This window comes from Callospermophilus lateralis, chromosome 18, assembly GCF_048772815.1.
Source record: "Callospermophilus lateralis isolate mCalLat2 chromosome 18, mCalLat2.hap1, whole genome shotgun sequence".
Lineage (NCBI taxonomy): Eukaryota > Metazoa > Chordata > Mammalia > Rodentia > Sciuridae > Callospermophilus > Callospermophilus lateralis.
In genome coordinates, this window is record NC_135322.1 from 40,694,879 (window position 1) to 40,719,781 (window position 24,903).

The 24,903-nt window shown below is 57.3% G+C and overlaps 1 protein-coding gene and 1 long non-coding RNA gene across 2 annotated transcripts in view; one reads left to right on the forward strand and one right to left on the reverse strand.

Annotated features, from left to right (window-relative positions):
• Positions 1-23,509, forward strand: part of Nlrc5 (NLR family CARD domain containing 5) — an 81,027-nt gene extending 57,518 nt beyond the window's left edge. Inside the window, exons 27-51 of the mRNA XM_077105859.1 lie at positions 1,623-1,712; positions 1,894-1,956; positions 3,854-3,937; positions 4,643-4,726; positions 5,094-5,183; positions 5,478-5,546; positions 7,264-7,347; positions 7,431-7,514; positions 10,466-10,552; positions 11,368-11,448; positions 12,070-12,153; positions 12,374-12,463; positions 13,391-13,474; positions 13,849-13,932; positions 16,044-16,127; positions 17,472-17,555; positions 17,924-18,007; positions 18,227-18,310; positions 18,424-18,501; positions 19,141-19,224; positions 19,308-19,379; positions 19,601-19,684; positions 20,989-21,072; positions 21,403-21,486; positions 22,262-23,509. Coding sequence (XP_076961974.1) covers positions 1,623-1,712; positions 1,894-1,956; positions 3,854-3,937; positions 4,643-4,726; positions 5,094-5,183; positions 5,478-5,546; positions 7,264-7,347; positions 7,431-7,514; positions 10,466-10,552; positions 11,368-11,448; positions 12,070-12,153; positions 12,374-12,463; positions 13,391-13,474; positions 13,849-13,932; positions 16,044-16,127; positions 17,472-17,555; positions 17,924-18,007; positions 18,227-18,310; positions 18,424-18,501; positions 19,141-19,224; positions 19,308-19,379; positions 19,601-19,684; positions 20,989-21,072; positions 21,403-21,486; positions 22,262-22,373 — 2,092 coding nt within the window. The 3' untranslated portion in view covers positions 22,374-23,509. The remainder of the gene's footprint in view (positions 1-1,622; positions 1,713-1,893; positions 1,957-3,853; positions 3,938-4,642; positions 4,727-5,093; positions 5,184-5,477; positions 5,547-7,263; positions 7,348-7,430; positions 7,515-10,465; positions 10,553-11,367; positions 11,449-12,069; positions 12,154-12,373; positions 12,464-13,390; positions 13,475-13,848; positions 13,933-16,043; positions 16,128-17,471; positions 17,556-17,923; positions 18,008-18,226; positions 18,311-18,423; positions 18,502-19,140; positions 19,225-19,307; positions 19,380-19,600; positions 19,685-20,988; positions 21,073-21,402; positions 21,487-22,261) is intronic.
• LOC143384063 (uncharacterized) lies at positions 17,275-20,825 on the reverse strand. The gene is made up of 3 exons (XR_013089247.2): positions 20,691-20,825; positions 20,346-20,410; positions 17,275-17,706 (listed from the first exon to the last, which is right to left on the reverse strand). It is a non-coding gene; the product is annotated as an uncharacterized LOC143384063 (long non-coding RNA).
• Positions 23,510-24,903: the final 1,394 nt, after the last annotated feature.

A 24,903-nucleotide genomic window follows, 5' to 3' on the forward strand; every position in this document is an offset into this window, starting at 1 on the left:
CTCCTTTTTATAAAGGTCACCATCTTAGCTCCATCACAGTGAAGCTTTGAAGCAGCCTCTCCCAAAGTATTCAAAATTTCTATTTTCTAATTTCAGCTCAGACTGGTTAGAATTTAAAAAGGATTTACTTTAAATATTCTTCAAGCAGAGGGGGAAACAGCTGCGGCTGAGATGGAAAATACAACAGGAAATTAAATCATGATATTAATAACAGCACCCTGAATACCAAGGCCGAGGGCCTGGGACGCCTAGGGCGGCTCACGTCACCTCTGGGGTCTTGTTTATCGTCCACTCCTATGGGGACAGGGGAGGCATGGCAGCATCCAGAGGCCCACAGCTGCACAACAGCCGACCCACGGCCCCTCTGTGGTCCTCCCCACCTGCCTGGACAGAATGGGTCAGGAAGAGCTCCTATGTTAATCATAAGGCAGGTTAAAATGAACAGGTGGGAATCCTCACACCAGAGAGGGGCATTTCTTTACCTAAGTCACACAGCATTGGTCCCAACTCATTTGTCTTTGGCCAGCCCGACCCTTACCAGGGCTTACACTTTGTTTTGCTCATCCTACGGTGTTTGTGCATCTGCTGTGAGCCAGGCACTATTTGGGGCACTGGAGACACAGCAGGAAAAAGAAAATGAGCAGGTCCTTGATTCTTGGGGCTCGCCTTGTCGCACAAGGAGCCGAGCCATATGCAAATTGAAATCAAATAAGACGAATGTGGCCAGGGATAAGGTGATTTTTCTTGATGGTAAATGAGTGGACAACTGGACAGCTGAGTTAGAAGATGGCAGAGTGGCAAGGAACATATCTTAGGGGGACCCTGAGCTGCAACCTCAAGTAGGAGAGGAGCTAGCCTCGTGAAGAAGAGCAAGGAACTGCATTCTAGGCAGAGGGAACAGCATGTGTGAAGCCCCGAGGCATGACGGAGTCAAGCTGGAGAGCAGGGAGGCGGGCAGGGAGACTCCTTGGAGAGAAAGTGGAGGAGATGGGGGTTAAGGAGGACCTGGGGATGCCTCCAAGGCAAGGTGGACCTCGCACTTCTCTAAGGCGGTGGCTTGGAAGTGGAAGTGATTTTGCCCCCTCAGGAGACATTGGGCAGTGGAGGTATTTCTGGTTGTCGCAGCTAGGAGTGGGGAGCACTACGGTGGCATCTATCAAGAGCTCTCACAGGAGGGTCCCCACAACAAAGAAGTACTGAGCTCAAAACTCAATAGTGTTCACAGAAAGAAACGCCCCTCGAGGGCCTGAGGCTCCTCACTCTGTAAGGACTTGCCTGTCACGTCTGTGTTATGGGCACAAACAGTAGTGTCACAACAATAGCAAACACGGTGGCGGGCCAGTGTCGTGCCTGCTGGGTGCAATCAAACCCCCAAACACCAGAGAGGAAGGTAGACCACTGTCCGTTCTCTTTTCCAGATAAGGAAGCTGAGGCTTAGAGAGGTCAAGTAACTTATTCAAGGTCACACAGCAAATCCAAGCCTGCTGGCCTCCTAGTCCCCCGTCCCTCTCGAGTCCCTTCCCCATGGCTCTGCGCAGCCCCCCCCACTGCCCCCTTTTCCTGCCCTCTGTCCTATCCAGGTTTCTCGTCCATGATCTCGCTTCTGTTCCTTTGCTTCTCAGGCTGAGCCCGACGGGGCTGTCCCCAAGAAGCCCCTTGCTGCTGGCCGACGTCTTCAGCCTGTGCCCCCGGGTTCAGAAGGTGGACCTCAGGTGGGCATTGTGCTGGAACGACCAGGCTAGGCTCAGGGGGTCGGGCCTGGAGTCTGTGGGTACGAGGGACAGGACGAAGGCAGCGGGACCCCGTCACAGGCTGCGCTTCTGAGGAGGGATGCCTGTCCCCTGGGAGCACCCTGTGGCCGTGGGTGGCTGAGCCGGGTGCTGTCTGCTCCAGGTCCCTGACTCACGCCACCCTGCACTTCAGACCTAGCGAGGACAAGGAAGGCGTGTGCTGTGGGTAAGTGCCCCTAACCGTGTTCCAGACCCGGGGGCTTTGGGGACAGTAGACTGGCCTCTTGCGTGGTCAGACAGAGTGCAGACCGGAAGGACCCTACAGGGAGACTCGCTGCACCCGACATGAAGAAGTGGACGCCCAGAGAGAGCTGAGAGCCTCCAAAGGGAGGCAAGGGGTCTGCGCCCGCCTGGCCAGAACACAGGGGCTGGCGCTGCGGGGGGGCGTCACCACCTGCTGGCCACGAGCCCTCCGTTCCGGCCCTCCGATTCTGAGCCACCGTGCTGCGGGGTTTGTGAGCCGAATGAAGCCATGCCCAAGGCGACTGCACCCACAGACCTTAGGGTCCTTCCCCTGCTGAACCCAAAGAGGCTCTGTGGGCCCCCAGGGGAGAAGGAGGAAGGTGTTGCATGAAAGCAGAACCCAGAGTAAGAGGGGACCCTCTGGCCAGGCACAGTGGCCCGCGCCTGTAATCCCAGCTGCTCAGGAGGCTGAGGCAGGAGGATCTAGAGTTCAAAGCCAGCCTCAGCAAAAGTGAGGCACTCAGCAACTCAGTGAGACCCTGTCTCTAAATCAAATACAAAATAGGGCTGGGGATGGGGCTCAGTGGTCGAGTGCCCCTGAGTTCAATCCCCAGTACCAAAAAAAAAAAAAAAAAGAGAGAGAGAGAGAGAGAAAGAGAGAGAGGGCGACCTCTGAATGCAGAGACGATGTTTCTAGAAACTATTCAATGTCACCAGCTCTCCTGTGAGACTTGGACCCATCCCTCTGGCTGTCCATCTCTGCCACCTCTGCCAATGTGCCCATCAATGAGATGGACCGCGGGGAAGGACAGGAGAGGGATCTGAATCAGCGTGGGCATGCCGGGAAGCGCAGATGTGGGGTAGAGTGATCAAAGATGTGCCTTCAAGGGACTGACGGGAACTTGGAGGTTTTAGAGAACAGGGGAGCGAGGGCAGGGGTGGGGACATCTATGGCTGGGGTTCCCGCAGCTGGCGGAGTCGGTCCTCTTGGTCAGGCCAGCTCTGGTTGGCCATCGTCTGCAAGGTCGCTCTGGAGATGTCCTTATCACTTGAGGGACAATCCAGTTCCCATGAGATGATGGCTCCCGCTTCCAGCCTCAGTTACTGGCATGGAGGTGACCTCATGGGGGTGGGGCACAGTGATCTGTCCTCGAGGCTCTGCTTTCCTGGAATCCGAGGTGACTGCAGTTCTTCTAGGTGCCCCTCCAAGGCTCTGGCCACCCTTGAGAACAGCCCCGTGCTCTTATCTCGCTGTCCTCAGTCTTAAAGGGGGTGGATAGGCCATGGGAATCTAGGGCTAGTCAACCCATGTCGCGCTGCTTACAGGATCAACGTGCCACCTGCAGAGGTGAGCAGGGACCTGGTCCCGAGTTAATAAAGGAGACAGACACAAAAAGCAGCAGAGAGGCCGTTAGGGATCCCCTGGGCACCTGCCGGCACTGGCGAAGAGTCAGTGCTTTGAGCAAAAGCAGCTGCCAGTTCTCTGTTACTGATCCATTTTAAGAACCTTGCACACACTTACGCTTAGCAGCTGCCAGCTGTGGTCACAGAGCAGTAAGGGACAGGGCCAGGATGGGCACCCCAGCCATCTGCATGGGCTCCTATCTCAGTGGCAGGCAGCTTTTCTGCAGGAGGTGAGGAAGTGCAGAACCGGGGCCTGGGCGTGCGCCTCGGTGGTGGAGTCGTGCCCAGCGGGCAGGGGCCCTGGGTTTGATCTCCAGCAACACCAACCTGGGTGCCCGGTGGAGCCTGTGGGGGGGTGCTGGGTAGTTTCAGAAGATCCAAGGTGGAGCCCAGAGGCCACGCCCAAGTCTAGCCAGGATGGAGAGGTCCCAGAGCTTTCTGCCTGGTCCCGGGTTGATGTCCTCCCTCACCCACAGGTTCCGGAGCTGCAGCCTGAGCCTGGAGCACGTGGAGCCCCTGTGCTGTTCGCTGAGCAAGTGTGACAACCTCAGCCAGCTGGAGTGAGTCGGGGGAGGGGCGGGACTGGTGCCTGGGTGGGGCTGGGGTGCCGGCGCGCGAGGGTCCCTGTGGGCATGACTCCCACGGGCCACCTACACCTTCCGATCCGCTCTCAGGAGAGGCGTAAGATTCCCGGGACGTCCCTAAACCTGCCCTGGGCCGTTTTCTCTCTCCCATCCCCGGTCCCCACGGGGCAGAACCAACTTCTGGGAGCCCTTCAGTAAGGGCCGTGGGACCTGGGCCCCGAGGCTGCCCCTGTTCTCCCAGCTGGTGACATTGGTCCAGAAACTGTGGCTCAAACCACAGACGGCTCGAGGACGGGGAATGGGAACGTCCCATGGTTTCCCGCGTGACCCAACCAGAGGGGCAGGCCCCAACCTTTCTCTGGTCCCTGAATGTATCGCGGCTCGGGACACAGGCCAAGGGTCGGGTGAAAGTGAACTGGCTGTTCTCGAACTCCTGAGAGCCTCCTGGACGCGCAGGCCTGGGGCGCCCCCAGATACCGAGGGGCAGCCTGGGGCGGGTCTGCTGGGGAGCCGGGGAGGGCGGGGCGGGCAATGTGGGGGTGCTGGTCCATCCTGGGTGAGGGTGACGGTGGTGATATTGCGGGTGTGGTGCCGGGGATGGCGTGGTGACATTGAGCAGCAGTGACAGTAGACAAGTGGCCTCGGGGACCACCACCCACCCCTGTGACGGACCCCTTGCAGTCTCGCAGAGAACCTGCTGGGTGACGATGGGCTCAGGTGCCTTCTGGAACACCTACCCCAGGTGCCCGTCTCGGGGACGCTCGAGTAAGTGGGGGGCAGCATGGCGGGTCCCTAGAGGGCATCACTGGGGAACCCGGGGACGGAGGGAAGGGGCAGTTCTGGGGGACACAGATTTGGAGATGTCCCCGCAGGAGGAGGAGGAGGGTCCCCAGGAAGCCGTCCACACTCTTGCCCCACCTCCTCAGGGCTCTGACCTGCTGCTAGGCAACAGAGCTTTGCGCCCTGGTCCTCCCTGTCCCTGCCCTGGCGGGTGGGGCTGCCCTGGGCGTGGAAGTGTCCCCCCTGGTCCTCTCGCCCCAGCACCCCAGCCTGGACACTCAGCCTCTTCTGCGTGACAGCTGCGGGGGTGAGGGGCCGGCAGGCGCCATCCTGAGCCTCCTTTCCCCCCTAGTCTTAGCCTCAACGGCATCTCGCGGGAAGGCGTGTGGCAGCTGCTGGAGACCCTGCCCTCCCGCCCGCGGGTCCGGGAGGCCTCCGTGAAGTAAGGCGACAGGAGCTGCACCCCGAGCTCGGCAGCCTCCCTCCGAGCCTCTCGGGCCTCTGCCGCTCTCTGCACAGGGGGTCACAGCTTCCACCCCCTGAGTCCGGGTGCCACGGGGAGCGGGGCTCGTGGGGACGGGGAAGGTCGGGTCCATCCTGAGGATGACCATCTCCTCCAGTCGTCCAGGGTCCTTCCGCCTGTGGCTTCTCCACCTTGTCCCTGTGGGTGTCCCCTTCCCTCTCTGAGTCCCCTGGGCACCCTGGGTCACGCGCTTCCTGTCCTCTCTCCCTGCAGCCTGGGCTCCGCGCAGGACTTCTGGATTCACTTCTCCAAGCCCGAGGAGACCCCGCGGACCACACTCAGGTAACCCCGGGGGCAGTGCCCGTGGGTCTGGCCTCTGGTGGCCTCCTCAGTCTGCCTCAAGCCCTCTGCCTGGGCTTGGTCCCCACACCTGTCACGGACACCCCAACCTCCAGTCTGAAGTCTATATTGGGGCAATGGGGAGCCACTGAGGAGTCTAGAGCAGTAGAGTGGCACGGCCGGGAGTGTGTGTGTGTGTGTGTGTGTGAAGACCCCCCTGGCACTGTGGGGTGAATGGGTTGGAGGAGGCCTGGCCAGAGGCAAGGGGACCCGTTTGGAGGTCGTGTTTATAGCTGAAGTGAGACATACAGAGGAACTGGCCCAAGGACATGATGGTGAGGCTGAGAGAGACAGAGCCCAGGGCCCTGATGATGATGATGGCCCATACATCTCTCCAGCCAGGCCTTTCCGAACACTTTGTACACATTAACTCATTTAATACAATAACCCTGAGGGGTAGGTTGTCCTCCAATCCCTTATTGTACAGATGAGGAATTAAAACACAGAGAGGTTCAGTAACCTGTCCAGGCTCACACAGGTGAGCCTGGGAAGTGACCAGACTTGGATTTATTCTCAGATGTTTCCAGAATCTCGACCCCAGAAACCTCAAGACTTACAGTTAGGGTGTGGCTCCGTGGCCCAGGTATGACCCAAAGGCCCTGCCTCATCTTGTTCCTCAATCTGAGCACCTCCCACCACGCCCTCCCCCCAGAACCCCACACACTCACACACACCCACACTCACACTCACACACACTCACACTCACATACACACACTCACACTCACACACTCTCTCACATTCACACACACTCTCTCACATTCACACACACTCACATGCTCATACTCACACACACTCTCACACCCATACACACACACTCACACACACACGCTCACACTCACACACACGCTCACATACACTCACACTCACTCTCTCACACACTCTCACACTCACACACCCACACACTCACACACACACTCACACACACTCACCCTCACACACACTCACACACATACTCACCCTCACACACGCACACACATACTCACACACACTCACACTGCGGCCTTAGGGGCCTTTGCTCTGTGGGTGTGCACACCCGACCTCTGCTCACCTGGGCCCGCAGCCTGCAGCCTCTTCCCTGCTGCTTCTGAGAGAAAATTCTCATAGCCCTGAAGTCCAGCCCAGAGGCCAGGCCCTCCTGGAAGCCCCCGAGCAATAGCCAGTGGCCCTGTCCCCCAGAGCGGGCGGCCCTGTGCTGCCCCTTTTCAGCGGAGGGTCTGGGTGAGTGGCCGCCTGTCCAGGAGAATCCCGCCTGGCCTGCCTCCTCTCCCGGGGCCTCTGATGAGCAGGAGGGCTGGGCCACGCTGGGCTGGACGGAAGCGGCTACTCCTGGCCTCCTGCAGCGGGGGAGACCCTGCCTGAACCCACGCTGTGGGGATTGGGGAGCAGTGCACGTGAGGCAGGTCCCTGGGCACCTGGAGGCCTGCCCAGTGCCTGGCCAGAGCCAGGGTCCCCCAAGTGACTCACTTTAACACTGCGGAGGGAGGGGGTCCTCCATCAGAGACAGGCAGTGCCCAAAGCTGAAGCCGTCCCTAGCCCTCTGCAGGCCTGGCCCAGGCCCTTGGCCTCCGTGGGGCTCCCCTGCGGGGTCCTTGGAGGACTTGGGGGGAAGCAGAGCCAGCGCCCCACGCCCACCAGGCCTTGCCCTACCCTCTGCCCCAGGCTCAGCGAGTGCAGCTTTGGGCCCGAGCATGTGCCCAGACTGGCCACCAGCCTGAGCCAGGCCCTCCAGCTGACAGAGATCACGTGAGTGACCAGGCCAGCCCCTGGACAGCTACGAGGTGGGGCGCCCGGCCAGAGCCATACCAGTGACCACCCTCTGTCCGCAGGCTGACCCGGTGCGGCTTGGGCCTGGAGCAGCTGACCCTCCTTCTGAGCCTGATGAGGCCCCCCGCAGGGCCGCTCTGCCTCAGGTACCTCCCGCCCTCCCCAGGGGGCCAGGACCTTGGCCCTGGCCGTGTCCAGCACCCACACCCTGCACTGGACCCATCTGTCCCAGAGTGGCCCCTGGGCACACAGAGAAGCTGTCCCTCCCCAGGGTGGGGCTCATGCTCTGGGGTTTAAGAAATGAAAGTCCCAAAGGACTCCCAACCAAGGGTTAAAGTAAATCCCCTTATAGAGCCTCATAGTTTAAAGACACCCAGGGGCTGGCTGTGGCTCAGCGGCAGAGCACTCGCCTCCCATGTGCCAGGCGCTGGGTTGGATCCCCAGCACCACATAAAGACAAATAAGTAAAATAAAGGAATTGTTCCCATCTACAACTAGAAGAATATTTTTTAAAAAATCCGAAAAATAACATACCAAAAAGCAAAGAGGTTTTGTTTTTGTTTTTGAGGTTTAGGGATTAAACCCAGGGGCTCACACCTGCTAGGCAGGTGATCTATCACTGAGCCACGTCCCAGCCCTTTTTAATATTTTACTTAAATATTAAATTAAATTTTAAATTAAATATTAAATTCTTAATATTTTATTTAAATATAAATATTAAAGGGTCTTGCTGAGTTGCTTAGGGCCTTGCTAAGTTGCTGAGGCTGGCTTTGAACTCGTGATCCTCCTGCCTCAGCCTCCCAAGCCTTTCATTTATTTTGAGACAGGGTCTCACGAAGTTGCTGAGGCTGCCTCAAACTTCTGAGCCTCCTGTCTCAGCCTCCCCAAGTAGCTGGATTATAGCTATGTACCATTGTACCTGGATAGAGAAAATAATTTTTAAGAACGTTTATCCCATTACCGAGGTCAAACAATTGTTGACATCTTTTCTATATTCAGTTCATATTTTTGTATTTTGGCTCCAGTATTTTAAAATAAAGTATAGACCTCATAAACTATCCTTCCTAAATATTTCACCACAAATCTCTAAGAAGTCAGGACGTTTTCTACACATCACAGTTCAACCAGGACACCTAAGAAACTCAGAGGTGATTTCTGGTCTAATCTGAAATCGCCCCCATTGTCCCCCAGTGGGACAGCTGGTTGTCGGATCCAGGATCTGGACAAGGTCCACATTTGCCCGGGGGCAGCTGACTTCTGGTTTTTCAGTTGTGGCCTCTGTGCTGCAGACTGCCACCCTCTGGCTCTGTCTGGCCGCCTTCTCCTGAGGCCATGGAGGTGATCCCCCTAACCCCCGACCATTCTGTCAGCTAGAAGCTGGATGAAAGGCTCCAGAGATGAGCTCACGTCTCTGACTTCATGGACAGCACGGTCATCGCAGCCCATGACAGGACAGGGGAGATCCAGCTGTCTCCAGACCACATTTTTTAAAAAGTGTAATAAAATAGACATCACAAAATCTGCCTTTTTTACCACCGCTCCCCCCAGCAGTACTGGGGCTTGAACTCGGGGCTTCACACATATTAGGCAAACCCTCTGCTACTGACCACAACTCCAGTCCCAAACGTACCGTCTTTAAGTGGACAGTCCAGTAATGTCAAGTGCATTGGACAGTTGATCTCCAGAACTCTCTTCATTTTGCAAAACTGAAACCCTGTACCCAATAAATAATAAATAATTCCTGCTTACATTCTCCCCAGCCCCGGAAGCCTCCATTCTGTTTTCTGTCTATGCATACGACTACTCGAGGGACCTCTGCTAAGTGGAATCAGACCATATCTGACCTTTTGTCCCTGGCTGCCTTCAGATAGCATAATGTGCTCAAGGTTCTGCCTTGGGGTACCCTGTGTCAAAACTCCTTCCTTTTTTAAGGCTGAATACTATTCCACTGTATGGATAGACCATAATTTGTTCACCCATTCATCTACTGAGGGACCTTAGGTTGCTTCTACCTATTGGCCTTATAAAATGATGCTGTTATGAACATGATTTCAAAAATGTCTTCATGTCCCTCTTTTCAATCCTTTTGGGCATACACTCAGAATTTTTGGATCTCCCAAAATAGCATTTTAAAATAAAACTTTCCTAAGCCTAAAAATAATATGTACTCGTTGTAGAAATTTGTGGAAAATCCAGAAGAGCATAAAGAAGAAAATAGTGTTTTTTTTAATGTAACATAACTATAAAGGAAGAATATTTTAAATCACTCTCTTTTTCCTGCTTCTAAATCAATGCACATTGCAAAAAGTTTATAAAATATAGCCGGCAGTGGGCGTGCACACCTGTAATCCTAGTGACTTGGGAGGCTGAGGCAGGAAGATCTCAAATTTGAGGCCAGCCTCAGCATCTTAGTGGGTTTCTCAAAATAAAAATGAAGAGGGCAGGGGGAGGGGGTGCTGGGGATGGAGCCCCCAGGGTTCAGTCCCCTGTACTGAAAAAAAAAATCATAAAACATAGAAAACTAAAGATAATAAAATTCGACCAAATGAACAAATATTTAATGTATTTTCCTCATATCCCCATCTCCCTCTTTCTGTGTATTTTTTCCTCTTTAAACACAAAGTCAGGGTCACAGGGTGGTCTTCCTGTCTTTGTCAACATTATATGGATCTTTTTTTTAAGAAATAACATATTCCGTTGGCATTGCTGCAGAATGATTGTTGGCACCAGGGTGACGTTTATTTCTGTTTTATGCTTCTGCCTAATTGTATAATTTTTAAAAAAAATTTTTTAAGAGAGAGTGGAGAGAGAGAGAGAGAAAAAAAATTTTTTAACATTTATTTTTTAGTTTTTCGGCAGGTACAACATCTTTGTTTGTATGTGGTGCTGAGGATGGAACCCGGGCCGCACGCATGCCAGGCGAGCGCGCCACCGCTTGAGCCACATCCCCAGCCCTAATTGTATAATTTCATAGTTTTAAAAATAAGCCCCCAACTAAAAAGCCTCCTCCCCTCCTGGTCCCCCTCCCCCACCCAGAGTGCAGATCCGCTGCTGCTTGCCCTGGGGGACCTTACCTGAGTGTGCCCCTCTGTGACAGGGTGGAGGAGCCGTGGGTGGGCAGAGCCGGGGTGCCCGCCCTGCTGGAAGTCTGTGCCCAGGCCTCGGGCAACGTCACTGAAATAAGGTGAGTCTCTCCGTGACCCTCGGGGACCCTCTTTGGACCAACCCTCATGGAGACCTTGACCTCTGAGACACGGATCTGGGTGGGTTACAGCTGGGTCACAGGCAAGTTCTCTGCGTCCCCCGAGATTGTGGGGGTTCCAGGGACCTCCACGAGGGCCACACCATCTGCTGGGATTGTGGGAAAGTCAAGCCACAGGGTCAGACGCAGGAAAGGAGGAGGCGGGCAGGCGTGGCTGGGAGCCCAGAGTGGTCACCTGGGAGCAGCCCTGGGTTGTTCTGTGACCAGAGGTAACACAGGGCCAGGTGGCGGCTGAGAGCAAGGGCTTCGCCTGGCTCCTGTGTCCTCGGATCCCAGCTGGGTGTCCACTGCTCTGAGCCTGTTCTGTGACTCTGTGGCCCCAACCTCCCAGGTCTCGTGGCACTGCCACCTGGGAGGCCCGACCTGACATTCAGGCAAAGCCCGTGAGCTCAAGGGTACAGATGCCACCTGCAGATAGCTCCCCTGCCCCATCCTTCTACCCCGCTGTGGCCCCTGACCTTCCTTGGAAAATTCTGGAACTGCCCTGGATACCTGAAAAGGCTCTCGTCGTGGTCCGAAAAGCCTCTGTCAGTCACTTAAAGTGGATGTGAAGGCTTCGCTCTCGGTCTGGGGCTCAGGGCAGGAATTGCTTTCTGACCCCCATCTGGGTCCTGGCTGGAAGGAGGTGACCCAGGCAGGGGTCCAGGGCTCTGGGGAGGCCTGGCAGCCCCGGGCCCCGGCTCAGCCTCCAGGGGAAGCTGCCAGAAGCCTCACCCTGGCTCCTCGTGCCCCGGCAGCATCTCTGAGACCCAGCAGCGGCTCTGTGTCCAGCTGGACTTCCCTCGTCAGGAAGAGAACCCAGAGGCTGTGGCCTTGAGGTGGGACCCAGCGCCTGGGGCCCCGGGGAGTAGGTGGTGGCGGGGAGCGGGGTGCACGGCTGTCCTGACCAAGATTCCTCCTGGCTCTACTCAGAGTCCTCTGACGTCCCATCTTTGCACGTCCCACGAAGCCTCCTGCCTGTGTTCCCCGTCGGCACCCCAAACCTGTTTCCAGCTGCAGGCACCTCCATCAGCCCTGAGTTCCTCGAACACTACTGTGCTCTCTTGGACCTCAGGGTCTTTGCACAGACTGTTTCCTGAGGCTCCCAGGTCCCCAAGAGAGACAAGTTCTCCCATTATCTACTCTCATAGAGACCTAGAGTCTCAGCACCCCTAATCCATACAGCACATTTTTGGTAATTAAAACGTCACCATTTTTGAGTGGATGCCGCCCCACATGGATACATTCTGGGGAATAGAGTGCGGCTGAATCTCAGTCCCCCCTTGCCTTCTTGGCCGGGTGCCCCCCCTTGTTCAGTGAGCAACCTGCACGGCCATACCACCAGGTACACCTGGACCCCTCCTCTCAGCACTGTGCATAACTGGACAAACTGTGGGACATTCCCCTCTACCCATCTGGAGCAGGTGTTCATTTCCTGCCACCTCTCCGTCTGCCTCCAGGTTGGCTCACTGTGACCTGGGGACCCATCACAGCCTTCTTGTCACACGGCTGATGGAGACATGTGCCAGGCTGCGGCTGCTCAGGTGGGTACCCAGCAATGCAGGTCGGGGCCTGAGGTCTCCATTGAGCCAGGACCTGCCCCAGGCCATCGGTGACACTGGCCTTCTGGCTCCCCTTTGCCAGAGGGACTTTTACAGGGAGGGCCCCAGGTGGCACAGGGAGCTCGGGTGGTCCTTCCCCTCTCCTGGCCTCCCCGAGATGCGTCCAGCCTGCAGTCTTCTAGCATGTCCTTGATCTCTTCAGCTTGTCCCAGGTTAACCTCCCTGACACCTGCGATGCCAGCTGCCTGCTGCAGCGCCTCCTGCTGGCCCTCCCGGAGCTGAGGAGCTTCCGGTGTGCAGATAAGACTCCCCCCAGCCGCCGCCGCTCGGCCCCACCTCAGCACTTCCTGTCCCCCCAGCCCTGGGCCTAGGGGACTCTGTGTTCCGCCCAATGGGCAGGTGGCACAGGGTCCTAGAGAAGATGCCGAGGGCCCAGGGTCATAGACAAGAAAGAGCTTTCTTCGTGACAGAGTTAGTCCCCTCCCAATGCTGTGGTTTCATTTTTCTTTTGAAATAATTGCAAACTAGTAAAAAGGGGCCAGACGACCCACACCTGTCATCCCAGCGGCTCAGGAGGCTGAGGCAGGAGGGTGGCAGTTCAAAGCCAGCCTCAGCAACTTAGCGAGACCCCGTCTCTAAATAAAAAATAAAAAGGTGCTGGGGATGTGGTTGAGTGGTTAGGCACCCTGGGTTCCCTTCCTGGGACCAAAAAAAATAATAATAATAACGATGTAAATGTCTGCTTCCTCAGTCTGTCCCTTGTTGGCAAGTCTCACTGGATCAGTATGACAGTTGCAAAAGGAAGCTTTTCTAACGTTCAGTCCAACTCTTTGCCTCATGAAGAGAAGCTCTGAAGCCACAGGTCCTTGGCCCCGCCTTCATAGGTCCTTGGCCCCTCCCACAGGGGCCTTGGCCCCTCCCACAGAGGCCCTTGGCCCCTCCCACGGTGGTCCTTGGCCCCGCCCACATACTGGCTAAAGTGATAGACAGCAACTCAACCATGGCGTCCTTGTGAGTCACCGTAGTGGTTAGGAGATGGCCCAGGCGCCTGCCTCCAGCTATATCTTGGCTTAATAAGTCCACATGGGAGAGGTTTTTAAAGACAAGGAGGTCCCCACACCCTGTCCCCAGGAGTCACATCCCCACCCTCTGCTGCCAGCCTCAGGAGCTCCTGAGCCCCAGGGCTCCTGCCTGACTTGCTGCCCTCTGTCCCCACCAGGCTGACCTCCAGCTGCGTGAGCTCCGAGAGCCTTGTCCACCTGGCAGCTGGCCTGGACCACTGCCACCACCTGGAGGAGCTGGAGTGAGTCTCGGGGTGGAGTGACCAGGGAGGGGCTGGTCCCGGGAAGGAACGGGGTGGACAGGACAGTGGGGCCTTAGGTAGGTGGGCAGGGGCTGCCACCTACGACTGTCCTCCTGCTGAAGTCCAGCCGTTCTGAGCGTGGCTGGGCAAGGCTGGGCATTGGGTTCTTGCTCTCAGCATTGCCACTGACCTACAGAGTGTCACTAGTAGGCCTTGTCCCTGGTGGCCTTTCACAGCAGGGCAAGCAGTGCCGCCACGGGGACCCCAGAGCCGGAGGCCGTCTGGGATCTGCGGGAGCCTGCGGGTCGGGGGCAGAGGAGCGGCTCAGCTCCAGGGCCGGGTGGCCCACCTAACTGTGCCTGTGCTTGGTCCAGCTTCTCCAACACCTGGCTCAGTGAGGAGGGCACCAGGACACTGATGGGGGCCCTGCAGGGGAAGTGCAGGCTGAGGAGACTCGAGTAAGTGGCGGTGGGGAGCCAGAGCGAGTGGGGGGTGGGCGGGGAGAGGGGGTGTGCCCAGGAACCCTGATATCTCTGTGGGCACAGACTGGCAAGTCTCTGATGGCCCTGGGGGGAGCTAAATGCTTTCCCAAGATCTTTTGCTTTTTTCTGGACTCTATCATCAAGGTGATTGGTCTCAGGAAACTCAAACCAGGAGGTTATTGGCTTATGTCATGGAAAATCACAAGGCAATTGACTTCAGGCATGGCTGGATCCGGGCGCTGGCTGCTGTCAGGTCTCTCTCCCCCACCCCCCTCAGCTTGCTTCTCAGGTGGGCTGTCCCACGGCTACTGGCTTATTTTCTCCCAGTTTAGTGGAAAGAGAGCACCTTTCCCCTTATGGTCATAACAAAAGGCCTAACTGAGTCTCACTGGACTGGCTTCAGCCACACACTCACCCCTCAACCAATCGCTGAAGCTCTAAATACAAACTGTTCTCAGTGGCCAGATGCGGGTCACAAACCAGCTTAAAAGAAGCCTCACTGCACAGATTCCTGTTCAGACAGCATCTAGGGAGAAAAAAAATCAGCATTTCCTGCTTTTAATCTCTCAAAAGTTTTTCTGATGACCAAAAATACCTCCTGGTTATAAAAAGTTCCATCCTGATGGAAATCAGTAACAAAGGACACCAAATCCCCGGGAGACGCGACTCCCTCGAGAAAACTTCCGGGAACAATCCGTTTGTGACCTTTTTCTCCAGTTTCTTCTCAACATCCATTCTCAGTGCCGCTTAAAAAGCAGCCTTTGACTTTTGGCCATAGCAATGAGATCCTCCGTTGGGCTCCTCTGCTCGCCCTGGGGAGAGGGCGGCTAGAGAAGCCTGGGACCAGGGCCACTGTGTTCACAGAGCCCCCCCCGTGTTTCTCCTCGGCTTTCCAGAAGTTTTTATTTGGGAGTGAGAGACCCCACGAGGTCATTCTCTAACTCACTGATCCATCTGACAAAGATTGACAGGCACCTGGGCCAGGGCTGGCAGCTGGGGGTCCCAGGAGCACTCAGTCCTGGGCCCTGACCTGGGCACCTTGCCTCTTCTGATTTTCCTGGCACCTATGCCGCTCCTTCCCCCTTGTGGCCTCAGTTACCCTACCTTTGAAGTGGGCACATCAAAAACATGTCCCCAGGAGGGAGCCTCATATACTTGATGTCTTTCCTTTTGAAAAACAAGAAATCAATCCTCAGTGACCAGGGGCCTCTTTGAATTCCAGATCTGTCCTTTTTGAGTGTCTCTTTCCATGGGAAGCTCTCCTGAAGTCCAGCTGGCTTCTTCCATCAGGATGGTTAGGAGCCACACCAGCTGGGGGTCAGCTCTTGGCAGGGTGGTCAACTATCCTGGTTTGCCAGGGCTGTCCCGGCTTTAGTGCTGAAAGTTGTCAGTCCTGGAAAACCCTCAGCTCTAGGCAAACCAGGACAGTCGATCGCCTTCTGTGTCCGTCCACCTCTTACTGTGTGAGCTTGTGCAAGTCCCTAAACCTTTCTGTGCCTTAGCGTATTTTCTCAATTTTGAGGATAAAAGCAGTCCCATCTTCCTGGGGTTATTGTGAGGATTAAATAATACACGGTAGGAGCTTCAAGCAGGGGCTGCACGGTGTCATTAGTAGGAACTGTTGTTACTGTCCCCTCTGTCCAGGCTGGGTGATCCCAGGGGGCCCAGCCTTGGAAATCCTGAAGACTTGGCTTCAGTTCTGGACGCTGCTGTGCTCTGGGTGGAACTCGGAGCAGGTTCTGTCTCTCTGAGCCTCAGGGCTCCTCGTCTGTAAAACAGAGATGACAGAAGGCCCCAGCCCAGTGCTTGTTCCTATAATCTACTCCACGCAACGTCCCCATTACTGCTAACCGTCAGTCTGGGTCCCATGGGGTCCAGAACGCAGACTGCAACCTGTGGGGCCCCCGTCACTCATGCAGCAAACAGCGGTTAGGTTGCCCGGGGGGCTCTTCATACAGTAGGTGTAAGCGGCTATCTAGACGGTCACCCTAAGCCCAGAGGCCTCGGCTGCCTGGCCTGGACAGGGCCACTGTGTGCACCTGGACCCCACACCACACTGCAAGTTCATGTGGCCTCCTCTCTTCCAGCCTCAGTCAGCTGCTGCTGGGTGGCTCCACGCTGGCCATGCTCACCCAGGGACTCAGCCACATGACCCTCCTGCAGAGCCTCCGGTGAGTGGCCACAGGAATGAGCACTCCCTGGCTCTACTGGGACGTGGACCCGGGAAGTGCTGGGCACCTCCCCGAGTTCCCTCTGTGGCTCCCTCTGGGGACAGCTCTGTGCCCTCCTAGGTTGATGCCCACTACTCTTGCCTCTTGGTGTCACCAGTTTCCTCCTGGTGACAAAAATTACCTGGAGGAGTTGAGTCCAGGTCCCTACACATCCTTTCACGTGCCCCTGCGTCCTCCTTGGGCTCTTATTAAGATGCCAGTCCAGGCCCCACAGCGAGTGCCCAGCTTCTGTGTTTCCAGCATGTTCCAGGGGACGCCAGTTCTGAGAAGTAAGGGTCCGAACTCGGACCTGGTGGCCTCCATAGCCTCTCCCTGTGGTCTCCACTCCCTGCCCACCTTGATAAACAAATACCGGGGACTGACCTCAGGGGCACTCGGCCACTGACCACATCCCCAGGCTATTTTGTATTTTATTTAGAGACAGGGTCTCCCTGAGTTGCTTAGCGCTTGGCTTTTGCTGAGGCTGGCTTTGAACTCGCGATCCTCCTGCCTCAGCCTCCCGAGCCACTGCGATTATAGGCACGCGCCATTGCGCCCGGCTAAATAGCACCTCTTGATGTGGTTCTTCAAAATACGAAATATGGGGCCTCAGATCAAACCAACAGCAGAAAGCCTGGCTTTGGTTTGTCTGTCCCTCCTCCAGCAGGGAAGAGAAATTGGCCGTGAGGCAAAGCAGGGTGGGGGTGGTGGTGCACAGGACCAGGAGGGTAGCGTGCAGGACATTCCGGGTCATTCCACCCAAAATAAACTCACTGAAAGACACTTCAGTAAATTTTATTTTGCAAAAGACAAGAAAACCACCTCCAGGCAGATCCTTCGCAGGGGCTGAGACAGGTGCCCGGGCCCTTCCTTTAGGTGTGTTCTCCCCACGCACAGACGGGGGTCAGGCTGCAGAGAGGGCAAGGCCCCAGTGGGGAAGGCCGCCACTGGCAGGAGGGGAGCACTGTCCCCTGGAGCCGGGGGCCTGGACTCTAGAACCACATGGAACTGGCTTCAGCCAGGCCGGCCCAGAGCCCCTGACCCGGCAAAGCTGAACACAGTCCACCCTGCCTGCTAGCCACTGGAGCCTGGCCAGCCTGGCTCACCTCTAGGCCTCGGTTCTCACCTGGATGTTGGGGACATTCATGCCCATTCCAGTCGCCACCCTCCCCAGGAGTTTTGTGAGTGGTCCACGAGCCCCTGGGTGTATATAGGTTTTGCAAACTGTAGGGTCCTGAGCGCAGCCCCTGCGAAGGCCTTTAGGCTCTTTTCTAAGGTCTCTTGGCCTGTCCCCTGCTCCTCCAGACTGAGCGGGAACAGCATTGGTGACGTCGGCTGCTGCCACCTCTCGGAAGCGCTCAGAGCTGCTGCAAGCTTGGAGGAGCTGGGGTGAGTGGCCTGTCCCCTTCCCCAGACCTGATGACATTGGTAGGGGAGACAGCACAAGGGCCGCTCCAGGAAGTTCTCGGCTTCTTAGTCGTCTCCCCTCCTGTGGCCTCCACACTGCCTCGCCATTGCTCGGCCGCGAACTGTTGAGACCCTAAGACAGGATGTAAGAGAGTCAGTGGCAGCAAGAGGGATGTAGGTCAGACAACAGGGAGAACATCTTAGTTGGGAGCCCTCTCTCACCCAGGGTGACAGGGCTGCCCCGGGGTGAGCCCAGGCGCCTCTCTCTGCTCCTGTTCTAGAGGCGGGTATGGACAAGATGAGGGGGTGGAAGGCCGTGGGTTTGATGGTCATGTCATTCTCTCCCCAAGCTTGAGCCACAACGCCATCGGAGATGCCGGTGCCGGGCACTTAGCCGCCATCCTCCCCAAGTTGCCTGAGCTCAGGAAGATAGAGTGAGTGGCCAGCCCTGTGAGAGGAGGGGGACCCTCGGTCCTCACCCCTGCTCCCAGGAGACACCAGCCCCTGGTTCCAGCCAGCACTGAGACCTCCCTCCCCGGCCTCAGTGTCAGGCAGTGGGACGGGCGACCTCCTGCTGTAGGGTGTCCCCTGGCCCCTGCAGATGGGTGGGGTGTGGGAGGAGAGTCGGATCTGATGGCTGTCCCCTCCTACAGCCTCTCAGCGAACGGCATCGGCCTGGCTGGGGGAGCGCAGCTGGCCAAGTCCCTCGCTCTTTGCAGGAAGCTGGAGGAGCTGGGGTAAGTGCGCCCTGGTGGGATGTGCCCCGAGTCCCCAGGCCCTCCTGTCCCCAGGGGGCCGCAGGGGTCCTGACAGGTCATCCAGGCTCAGCGTGCCCCCTCTCCCCTTTCAGGCTTGGCTTCAATGCGCTGGGGGACCCCACTGCCCTGGGGCTGGCTGAGGGACTGCCCCGGCACCTGACGGTCCTGCAGTAAGTGCTTCCCGTCCCCAGAGCCTGAAGGGACAGCAGGGAGGGGACCTGGAAGCAAGGGGGGTCTCCGGCTGGGACTCAACTGCAGCATGTTCTGGGGCTGCCTGTGCTCCTCTGGTGTCCAGCAAGGAGTAGGGAGAACCAGCCTCGCTGGGTCCTGCCACCTGCCCCTGTCCCTGTGAGCCCAGGCGCCTTCTGAGACTCAGTTTCCCGTCTTCAAAAAGAGTACAATGTCCCCAGCTCCGCCTGCCCTGCGAGCCAGTCTCTGAGGGGGGACAAGGGTGTCGGCCAAGCGCTCTGTGGGAGGGGTGCCCCCAGCACGGCCCCCACCTCATGGTCTATGTCGGTGGCCTCCTCTGAGTGGCCCGCAGCCCCGTGGGACTGGGATGTCCCCGTGCCCCATCTCCAGGAAGGGGGCTGGGCCTGGAGAAGAGAGGGAGCTTGCCTTCCTAATGCACTAAGAAGCTGGCCTTGAACCGGGGCGTTTGACACCCGCCACAGGTGGAGAGGGGCTGGGGCCGTGGTTAACCAAAGGCCGAGGGTCAGGTGCTGCAGGAGAGGGTGCCGAGGGCCGGGGGCTCTGGAAAGGCCCCCAGTCCACGCAGCCGGTCCCCAGGCTCCTGTTGCTCCCTGCCACAGCCTGCCTTCCAGTCACCTGGGCCCAGAGGGGGCGCTGAGCCTGGGCCGGGCCCTGGACGGCTGCCCGCATGTGAAGGAGATCAGGTGAGGGGTGCCGCCAAGCGGGGTGAGGGGGAGGCCGGCAAGGGCCTGGGGGCCCCTCTCACAGGGTCTCCCCTGCTCCCCAGCTTGGCAGAGAACAGCCTGGCTAGAGGGGTCCCACACTTCTGCAAGGGGCTCCCGCAGCTGCAGCGGATAGAGTGAGTAGCCCCCGAGACCCCGGGCCCCTGCTGGGGGCTGTACCCGATCCGGGGAGGGCCTTGGAAGTGACAGAGACCTCAGGCCTGGGCATGGGAGGGGCAAGAGAGGGCCACCTTCCTAGGACTCCCCACCTGCCCTGGGCTTGGGCAGGTGGCTCCCCCTGCAGCTAGAGCTGCCCCCGACCCTGACGCCCCCTCATCCCGCCCCCTTGTCCCTGCAGCCTGGCTTCCTGTGACATCGACAACCAGGCTGCCAAGGGCCTCGCCGCCAGCTTCACACTCTGTCCAGCCCTTGAAGAAATCCTGTGAGTGCCCTGCAGGAGCCCTGAGCCCCGAGTGGGCGCCGTGTGACCCAGGCCCGTCTGTCCTCCCTGGCCGGTGGTCCCATATATACATGGGGACAGTCGTTCTTGCTTAAACCTCTGCTTGTAGAAGTTCTGCCACGTGGTGGGCTTCGAGGTGTTGGGCACAGCCATCGGCTTCCCCTGTCTGTGCGGAGTGGGAGGGGAGGTGGCCCAACCGAATCTGAGGGGTGGTCACCTCTGAGCTTCCCTTTGGGAGGCGCCTCTCCTGGTTTGGGGAGCCACCATGGGTAGTGCGGGGCGCCTAAGCCAGTCGACACCCCGACCTCTCGCCTGCCATGCCCGAGGGACCCAGATCCCCTTGTCAGTCACACTGGCTTGGGGCCAGGCAAGCAGACTGCCAGGACTAGCCTGGGACCCCTCCGCAGGGTGGAAGGAAATGCCACCTCCCAAAACAGAGGCCACAGGGGATCACGAGAGGGTGCTGGTCTGTATCGTAGCGGCCTTGACTCTGTTCATTACACCAGAGAGAACGTCTCAGGCCTGGCCGACTCACGCCCCTGAGCCTCCCTTTGAACCAACAGGCGCAGGGCACAGACCCAGTACCTTAGGAAGGACATAGGTCCCAGCTAGAAGTTGCCGCCACTGTTTGCACTGTGCTTACCCATGGATATAGCCTTCTGTGTAGGGTCCTGCGCACTGGGTTCCCATTGACAGGCGTGACGTTTCCTGTTAAGATTGATTTCTTAGCCGGGCACCATGGCGCATGCCTATCATCCGAATGGTTTGGGAGGCTGAGGCAGGAGGATCGTGAATTCAAAGCCAGGCTCAGCAACTTAGCAAGGTCCTCAGCAACTCAGTGAGACCCTGTCTCTAAATGAAATACACGGGGCTGGGGAGGTGGCTCAGATTGTAGAGTGCTTGCTTCACATGCACAAGGCCCTGGGTGCCCTCCCCGATACCAGGGGGGGAAAAAAAGATTAAGTTTAAAATAAGAAGTTTGACTTACAGAGAAGCATGGGGGGCGATGACCCACACAATGATTTGGAAGGCACATGGGTGGGCGCGGCACCGGGTCGGGGGAGACTGCATCATGGCTGAGCTCCTAACCACGCCTGCGATCTCTTAAGATGCCTGGGTTGAGAGCAGACCAGCTGGGGTACAGGGGATGGGTACAGAGGAAGGAGGCACCTGTGCCCGGAGAAGTCCCCAAGGGAAGGTGACCTCCCCTGCATCTGCCCGCCCCCCCACCCCACCCCTCCCGGCTCTCCCTCCGCTGACTCCCCCCCGGGGCTCCCCCCTTGCAGGCTGTCCTGGAATCTTCTCGGGGATGAGGCGGCTGCTGAGCTGGCCCAGGTTCTGCCCCGGATGGGCCGGCTGAGGAGAGTGGAGTATGAGAGAAGGGCATTCTGGGGTGGGGAGGGCTCCCGGGGGAGGGGGGACCTGCATCCTGCGAAAGCCCAGAGGCCACTGGGCCAGTCCCCTGCTTCCCAGGGAGCCCCCTTGAGTTGTACCTTGGTCTGCTTCCTGACAAGCTCAGTTCTCCCTGGGATATAGCCTGCAGTCTCCTTGCTGCATCAGCCACAGTCCACTGTTGTATGTTGGTAGTGTGGGGAGGGTGTGTCCCCATCTTGGCCTGAGACCTAGGGACGCCCTTCCCCCAGTCTCATGCCTCTCTCTCTCTCTCTCTCTTCCCTCTTCTTCCGCTGTCCACTGGAAAGCCTGGAGAAGAATCGGATCACAGCTTGTGGGGCCTGGCTCTTGGTGGAAGGCCTGGCCCAAGGGTCTGCCATCCAAGTCATCCGGTAACAGAGGCGTGGAGGGCAGGCGTGGTGGGTGGGAGGTCAGAGCAACCCCCACAATCTAAGGAGACTCCCTGTAGGAAGAGGCAGGGTGTAGGTCAAGGATTATTGAAGGAGACTTGGGCCACTCCACCAAGACCCTGGCAGCAAGCCGACCTGGATCAATCCCAGCTCCGCTATTTGCCGGTTGTGTTAACTCTGCACCAGTAACTCAGCTTCTCTGAACCTCAGTGTCCTGATCTGTAAAATGGGGGTAATGATAGTATCCACCGCAGAGAGTAGTGTGAGGACTAAGTGAGCATGTAAGACACTGAGCCTGCCCCGCAGCCAGCCCTTAGGTGGTAGTCGTCTTCACTGCCACCTGCAGTTGAGCAAGGGCACTGCACAGGAGGAGCTCATCACATGGCAGACACACTAGATTTGTAGTAGATGGGGGTGAATGTCAAGTTCCATCAACATCAACCTATTAGGACACATTCAGAAAATGGAAGTGAAGTATCTTGAAGAAGGGGAGCATTGTCAGTATTTGCACAAATGTGTCATAGGAGCGTACCCCTGGCTGGGACCACGGCCCCCCAGGGAAGAAGACAGGGGGAGAAGTCAGAGGTGGGTGTGGGGACACCGTCTCCCTGGGGCCATGCCAGTCTAGACTGCTCTGCGCGGCAACTGGGCACGGCTCTTCTGCTTTGGGTCCTTGATCTCCCAATCTGTAGGCAGGACAGTGGAGGCAGAAGCCAAGGGGCAGCTCTGGGTGCTGATGCCTGTCTCTGCTCTGCAGCCTCTGGAATAACCCCATTCCCCCCGGAGTGGCCCAGCGTCTGCAGAGCCAGGAGCCCAGGCTGGACTTCGCCTTCTTTGACAAGCAGCCCCAGACCCCTCGGGGTACTTGATGGCCCTCTGAAGACCCTCGGGATCCAGCCAAGCGATGCCCACTTCCGCCTCCAGGAGAGAGGGCTCAGCAGAAGGGCCTCAGCTGGCTGCTCTGCGCCCTGCACCTGCACCAGGAGGGTCCTGCGTGGTCCTCAGGGAGGACATTTTTGGGGACTGGGAGCTTGGTATGGCCAAAGGAGGAGACTGCGTTATGCATGATCTATGTGACCAGGGGGGACATGTGGCATAGTGAGGCTGTCATGATGTATCTGTGTCACAGCAGACCATGCATGACTTCTTGGCATGTGGCACTTACAGGGGACTTGTCATGTGTCCCATGTCAGTGGCCTGGGTCCTAGCCCTACGCATGGCAGGACACATGATTGGTGAGGCACAGACATTGGTGAGATACATGAGCAGTGTTCATATCACATGATGCATGACCTGCCAGATCACCTCAGGCTGGTCCAAGATCTAATTTATTACTTTTTTAAAGCAAATATCTATTTATAGATTGCATTACCAGAGCAGTTGCTCCAGGAAGAGACCCCCACCCTGAGCTGGGGGAGAGACTATCTGAGTACTGTCTGGCCTCGTGGCTCAAGGGCCAGGGCTCTGGGCCTCGCTGGGGACTCAGCCATGAAATCCCCTCCTGCTTCCAACCTCATTTTCCCATCTAGGTGACCTGCCCCCTTAGGTGCTGGGTTTCTAGGGACTCTGGACCCAGGTCCAGGTAGAGCCAACCTGACCTTGGGAGAGATCAGGCCTGTTCTGTCCTATTTAAGGGAAAAGCCAGGTCCAAGGGTACTAGGTGGGCACTATCAAAACATGGGGCAAGGCTGCTGCATTTATTGCTACCTCGGGGGCCCAGGTGAGGCTCTGGGGACTCCACAGTATTCTTGTGACTTCAAGCAGGACCCAGGTTGGTCAAGTTTGATCAATATGTGGACTGTCTCCTAGCTGCTAGCTTGAGTCTGATGCTTCCTGCCACCCCACAGAGGTTAGAAGTGGGTCGGTCCTGCCCCAGGGACTGGAGAACAGAGCAGGTGACAGGTGTGCTAAGAGGGGGGACAGGGGTTTAAGTTCAGACTCTGCCTCTCAATGGCCACGCCTTAGAGGGCAGGCCACGTCCTCTCTACAGACCTCACCTGCAAGAGGAGGGTGTCGCGGAAGCGCACAGTGTTAAAAATACCTTACAGCTTCTGTTTGACTCGCATCATATTAAACCCTTTTATAAACTAATTGCATTTGAAATGTGAAACTGTTGGCAGATCCAGATGGTGACTTCTGTCAAGTGCCGGTCCAGTCCTCCCACTCAAGGGTGATTTGCTGGGGTCACGTGGCTGTGCCCTCTGGAGAGGACCCACACCCCTCCGGTTGCTGCAGTCTCCCCAACACTCCCCTTTCTATCAACACCCTGTTGCCCTGACCCTGGTTTTCACAGCTCACCTGGTCCTCGTGTGCACCTGAGTGTGTGTGTGTACACACACACACACACACGACTATTGATGAGGTCAGGGAAACCAGGTGTGCAAAGTCCCTGGTACAAGAAATAAGCCCTGGTTACATGCCAGTTCCATTCCCCTTTTAGAGCTGAATATCATATGGGATTGGAAAATGCCCCAAATGACAGAATCACAGCACCCCCTCTCTGTGACCAGTCTGTGGGTGGAGCAAGTGGAGCTTGGGGGGCACCTTCCCCACTAATGTGAAAAGCCAGGCTGGGGGTGCAGTTACAACTTAGCGCCACAGGGGGGCAGGAGAGCCCACTGGCAATCCCTGAGATGTGTTCATCCGTGGATCCCAAAGGTGAGAGGCTGTTCCCACCTGGCTAGGAGCTTGGGGTGTCCCGGCCTACTTGTGGCTCACTGTCCTGACCTTTGTCGCCCTCCACGTTGTCCCCAGCCTCCCGCCAAGAACAAGGAGAAAGTCCTCCGGCCGAGTGCCAAGCACCCACGTGTCACACTGGGACATCCTTATCGGGCCAGGTCAGGGCACAACTGGCACCAAATAGCACCATCCATCAGTCTAGTCACGGGGCAGTCAGTCAGCAGGTGGAGGATCCAAGAACGGTACCTGAAAACCCCGGGCCCAGAATTCTCTCTCCCCTCCCTGGGACCCGATGCCAAGTTGGAGGCCCACGTCACGTGGGTGAGGAATCACGTTGATGATTGTATTAAGATACAGCCTCTCCTGCCACCTACCTCCTTGGAGGCCTTGAGTGACTTTCTGTCTGACATTGATGGGGACCAGTCTCCCTGCCTGAAGTAGGTCCCATTTAAATACATACATGACATCAAATAAAATTCAAAGAACAATAGAGCTGGGGGCCAGCAAGCATGTCAATCAAAACAGTGCTGCCAGTTCTGTGGGTAAGCCGGGGAAGTGAGGGGGCCAGTGGCACCCAGGTCCACCTGCCAGGCAGGGAGAAGCTCCCGGGGCGACTCTGTCCCCTGGCCCCCATCCTGGGGTTTTGCTCCATCTTCCTGATGGGAGTCACAGTGTCCCCCTTCCTATCTTCAAGGGCCCCTCAGTTGCCTCTCTGCCCTC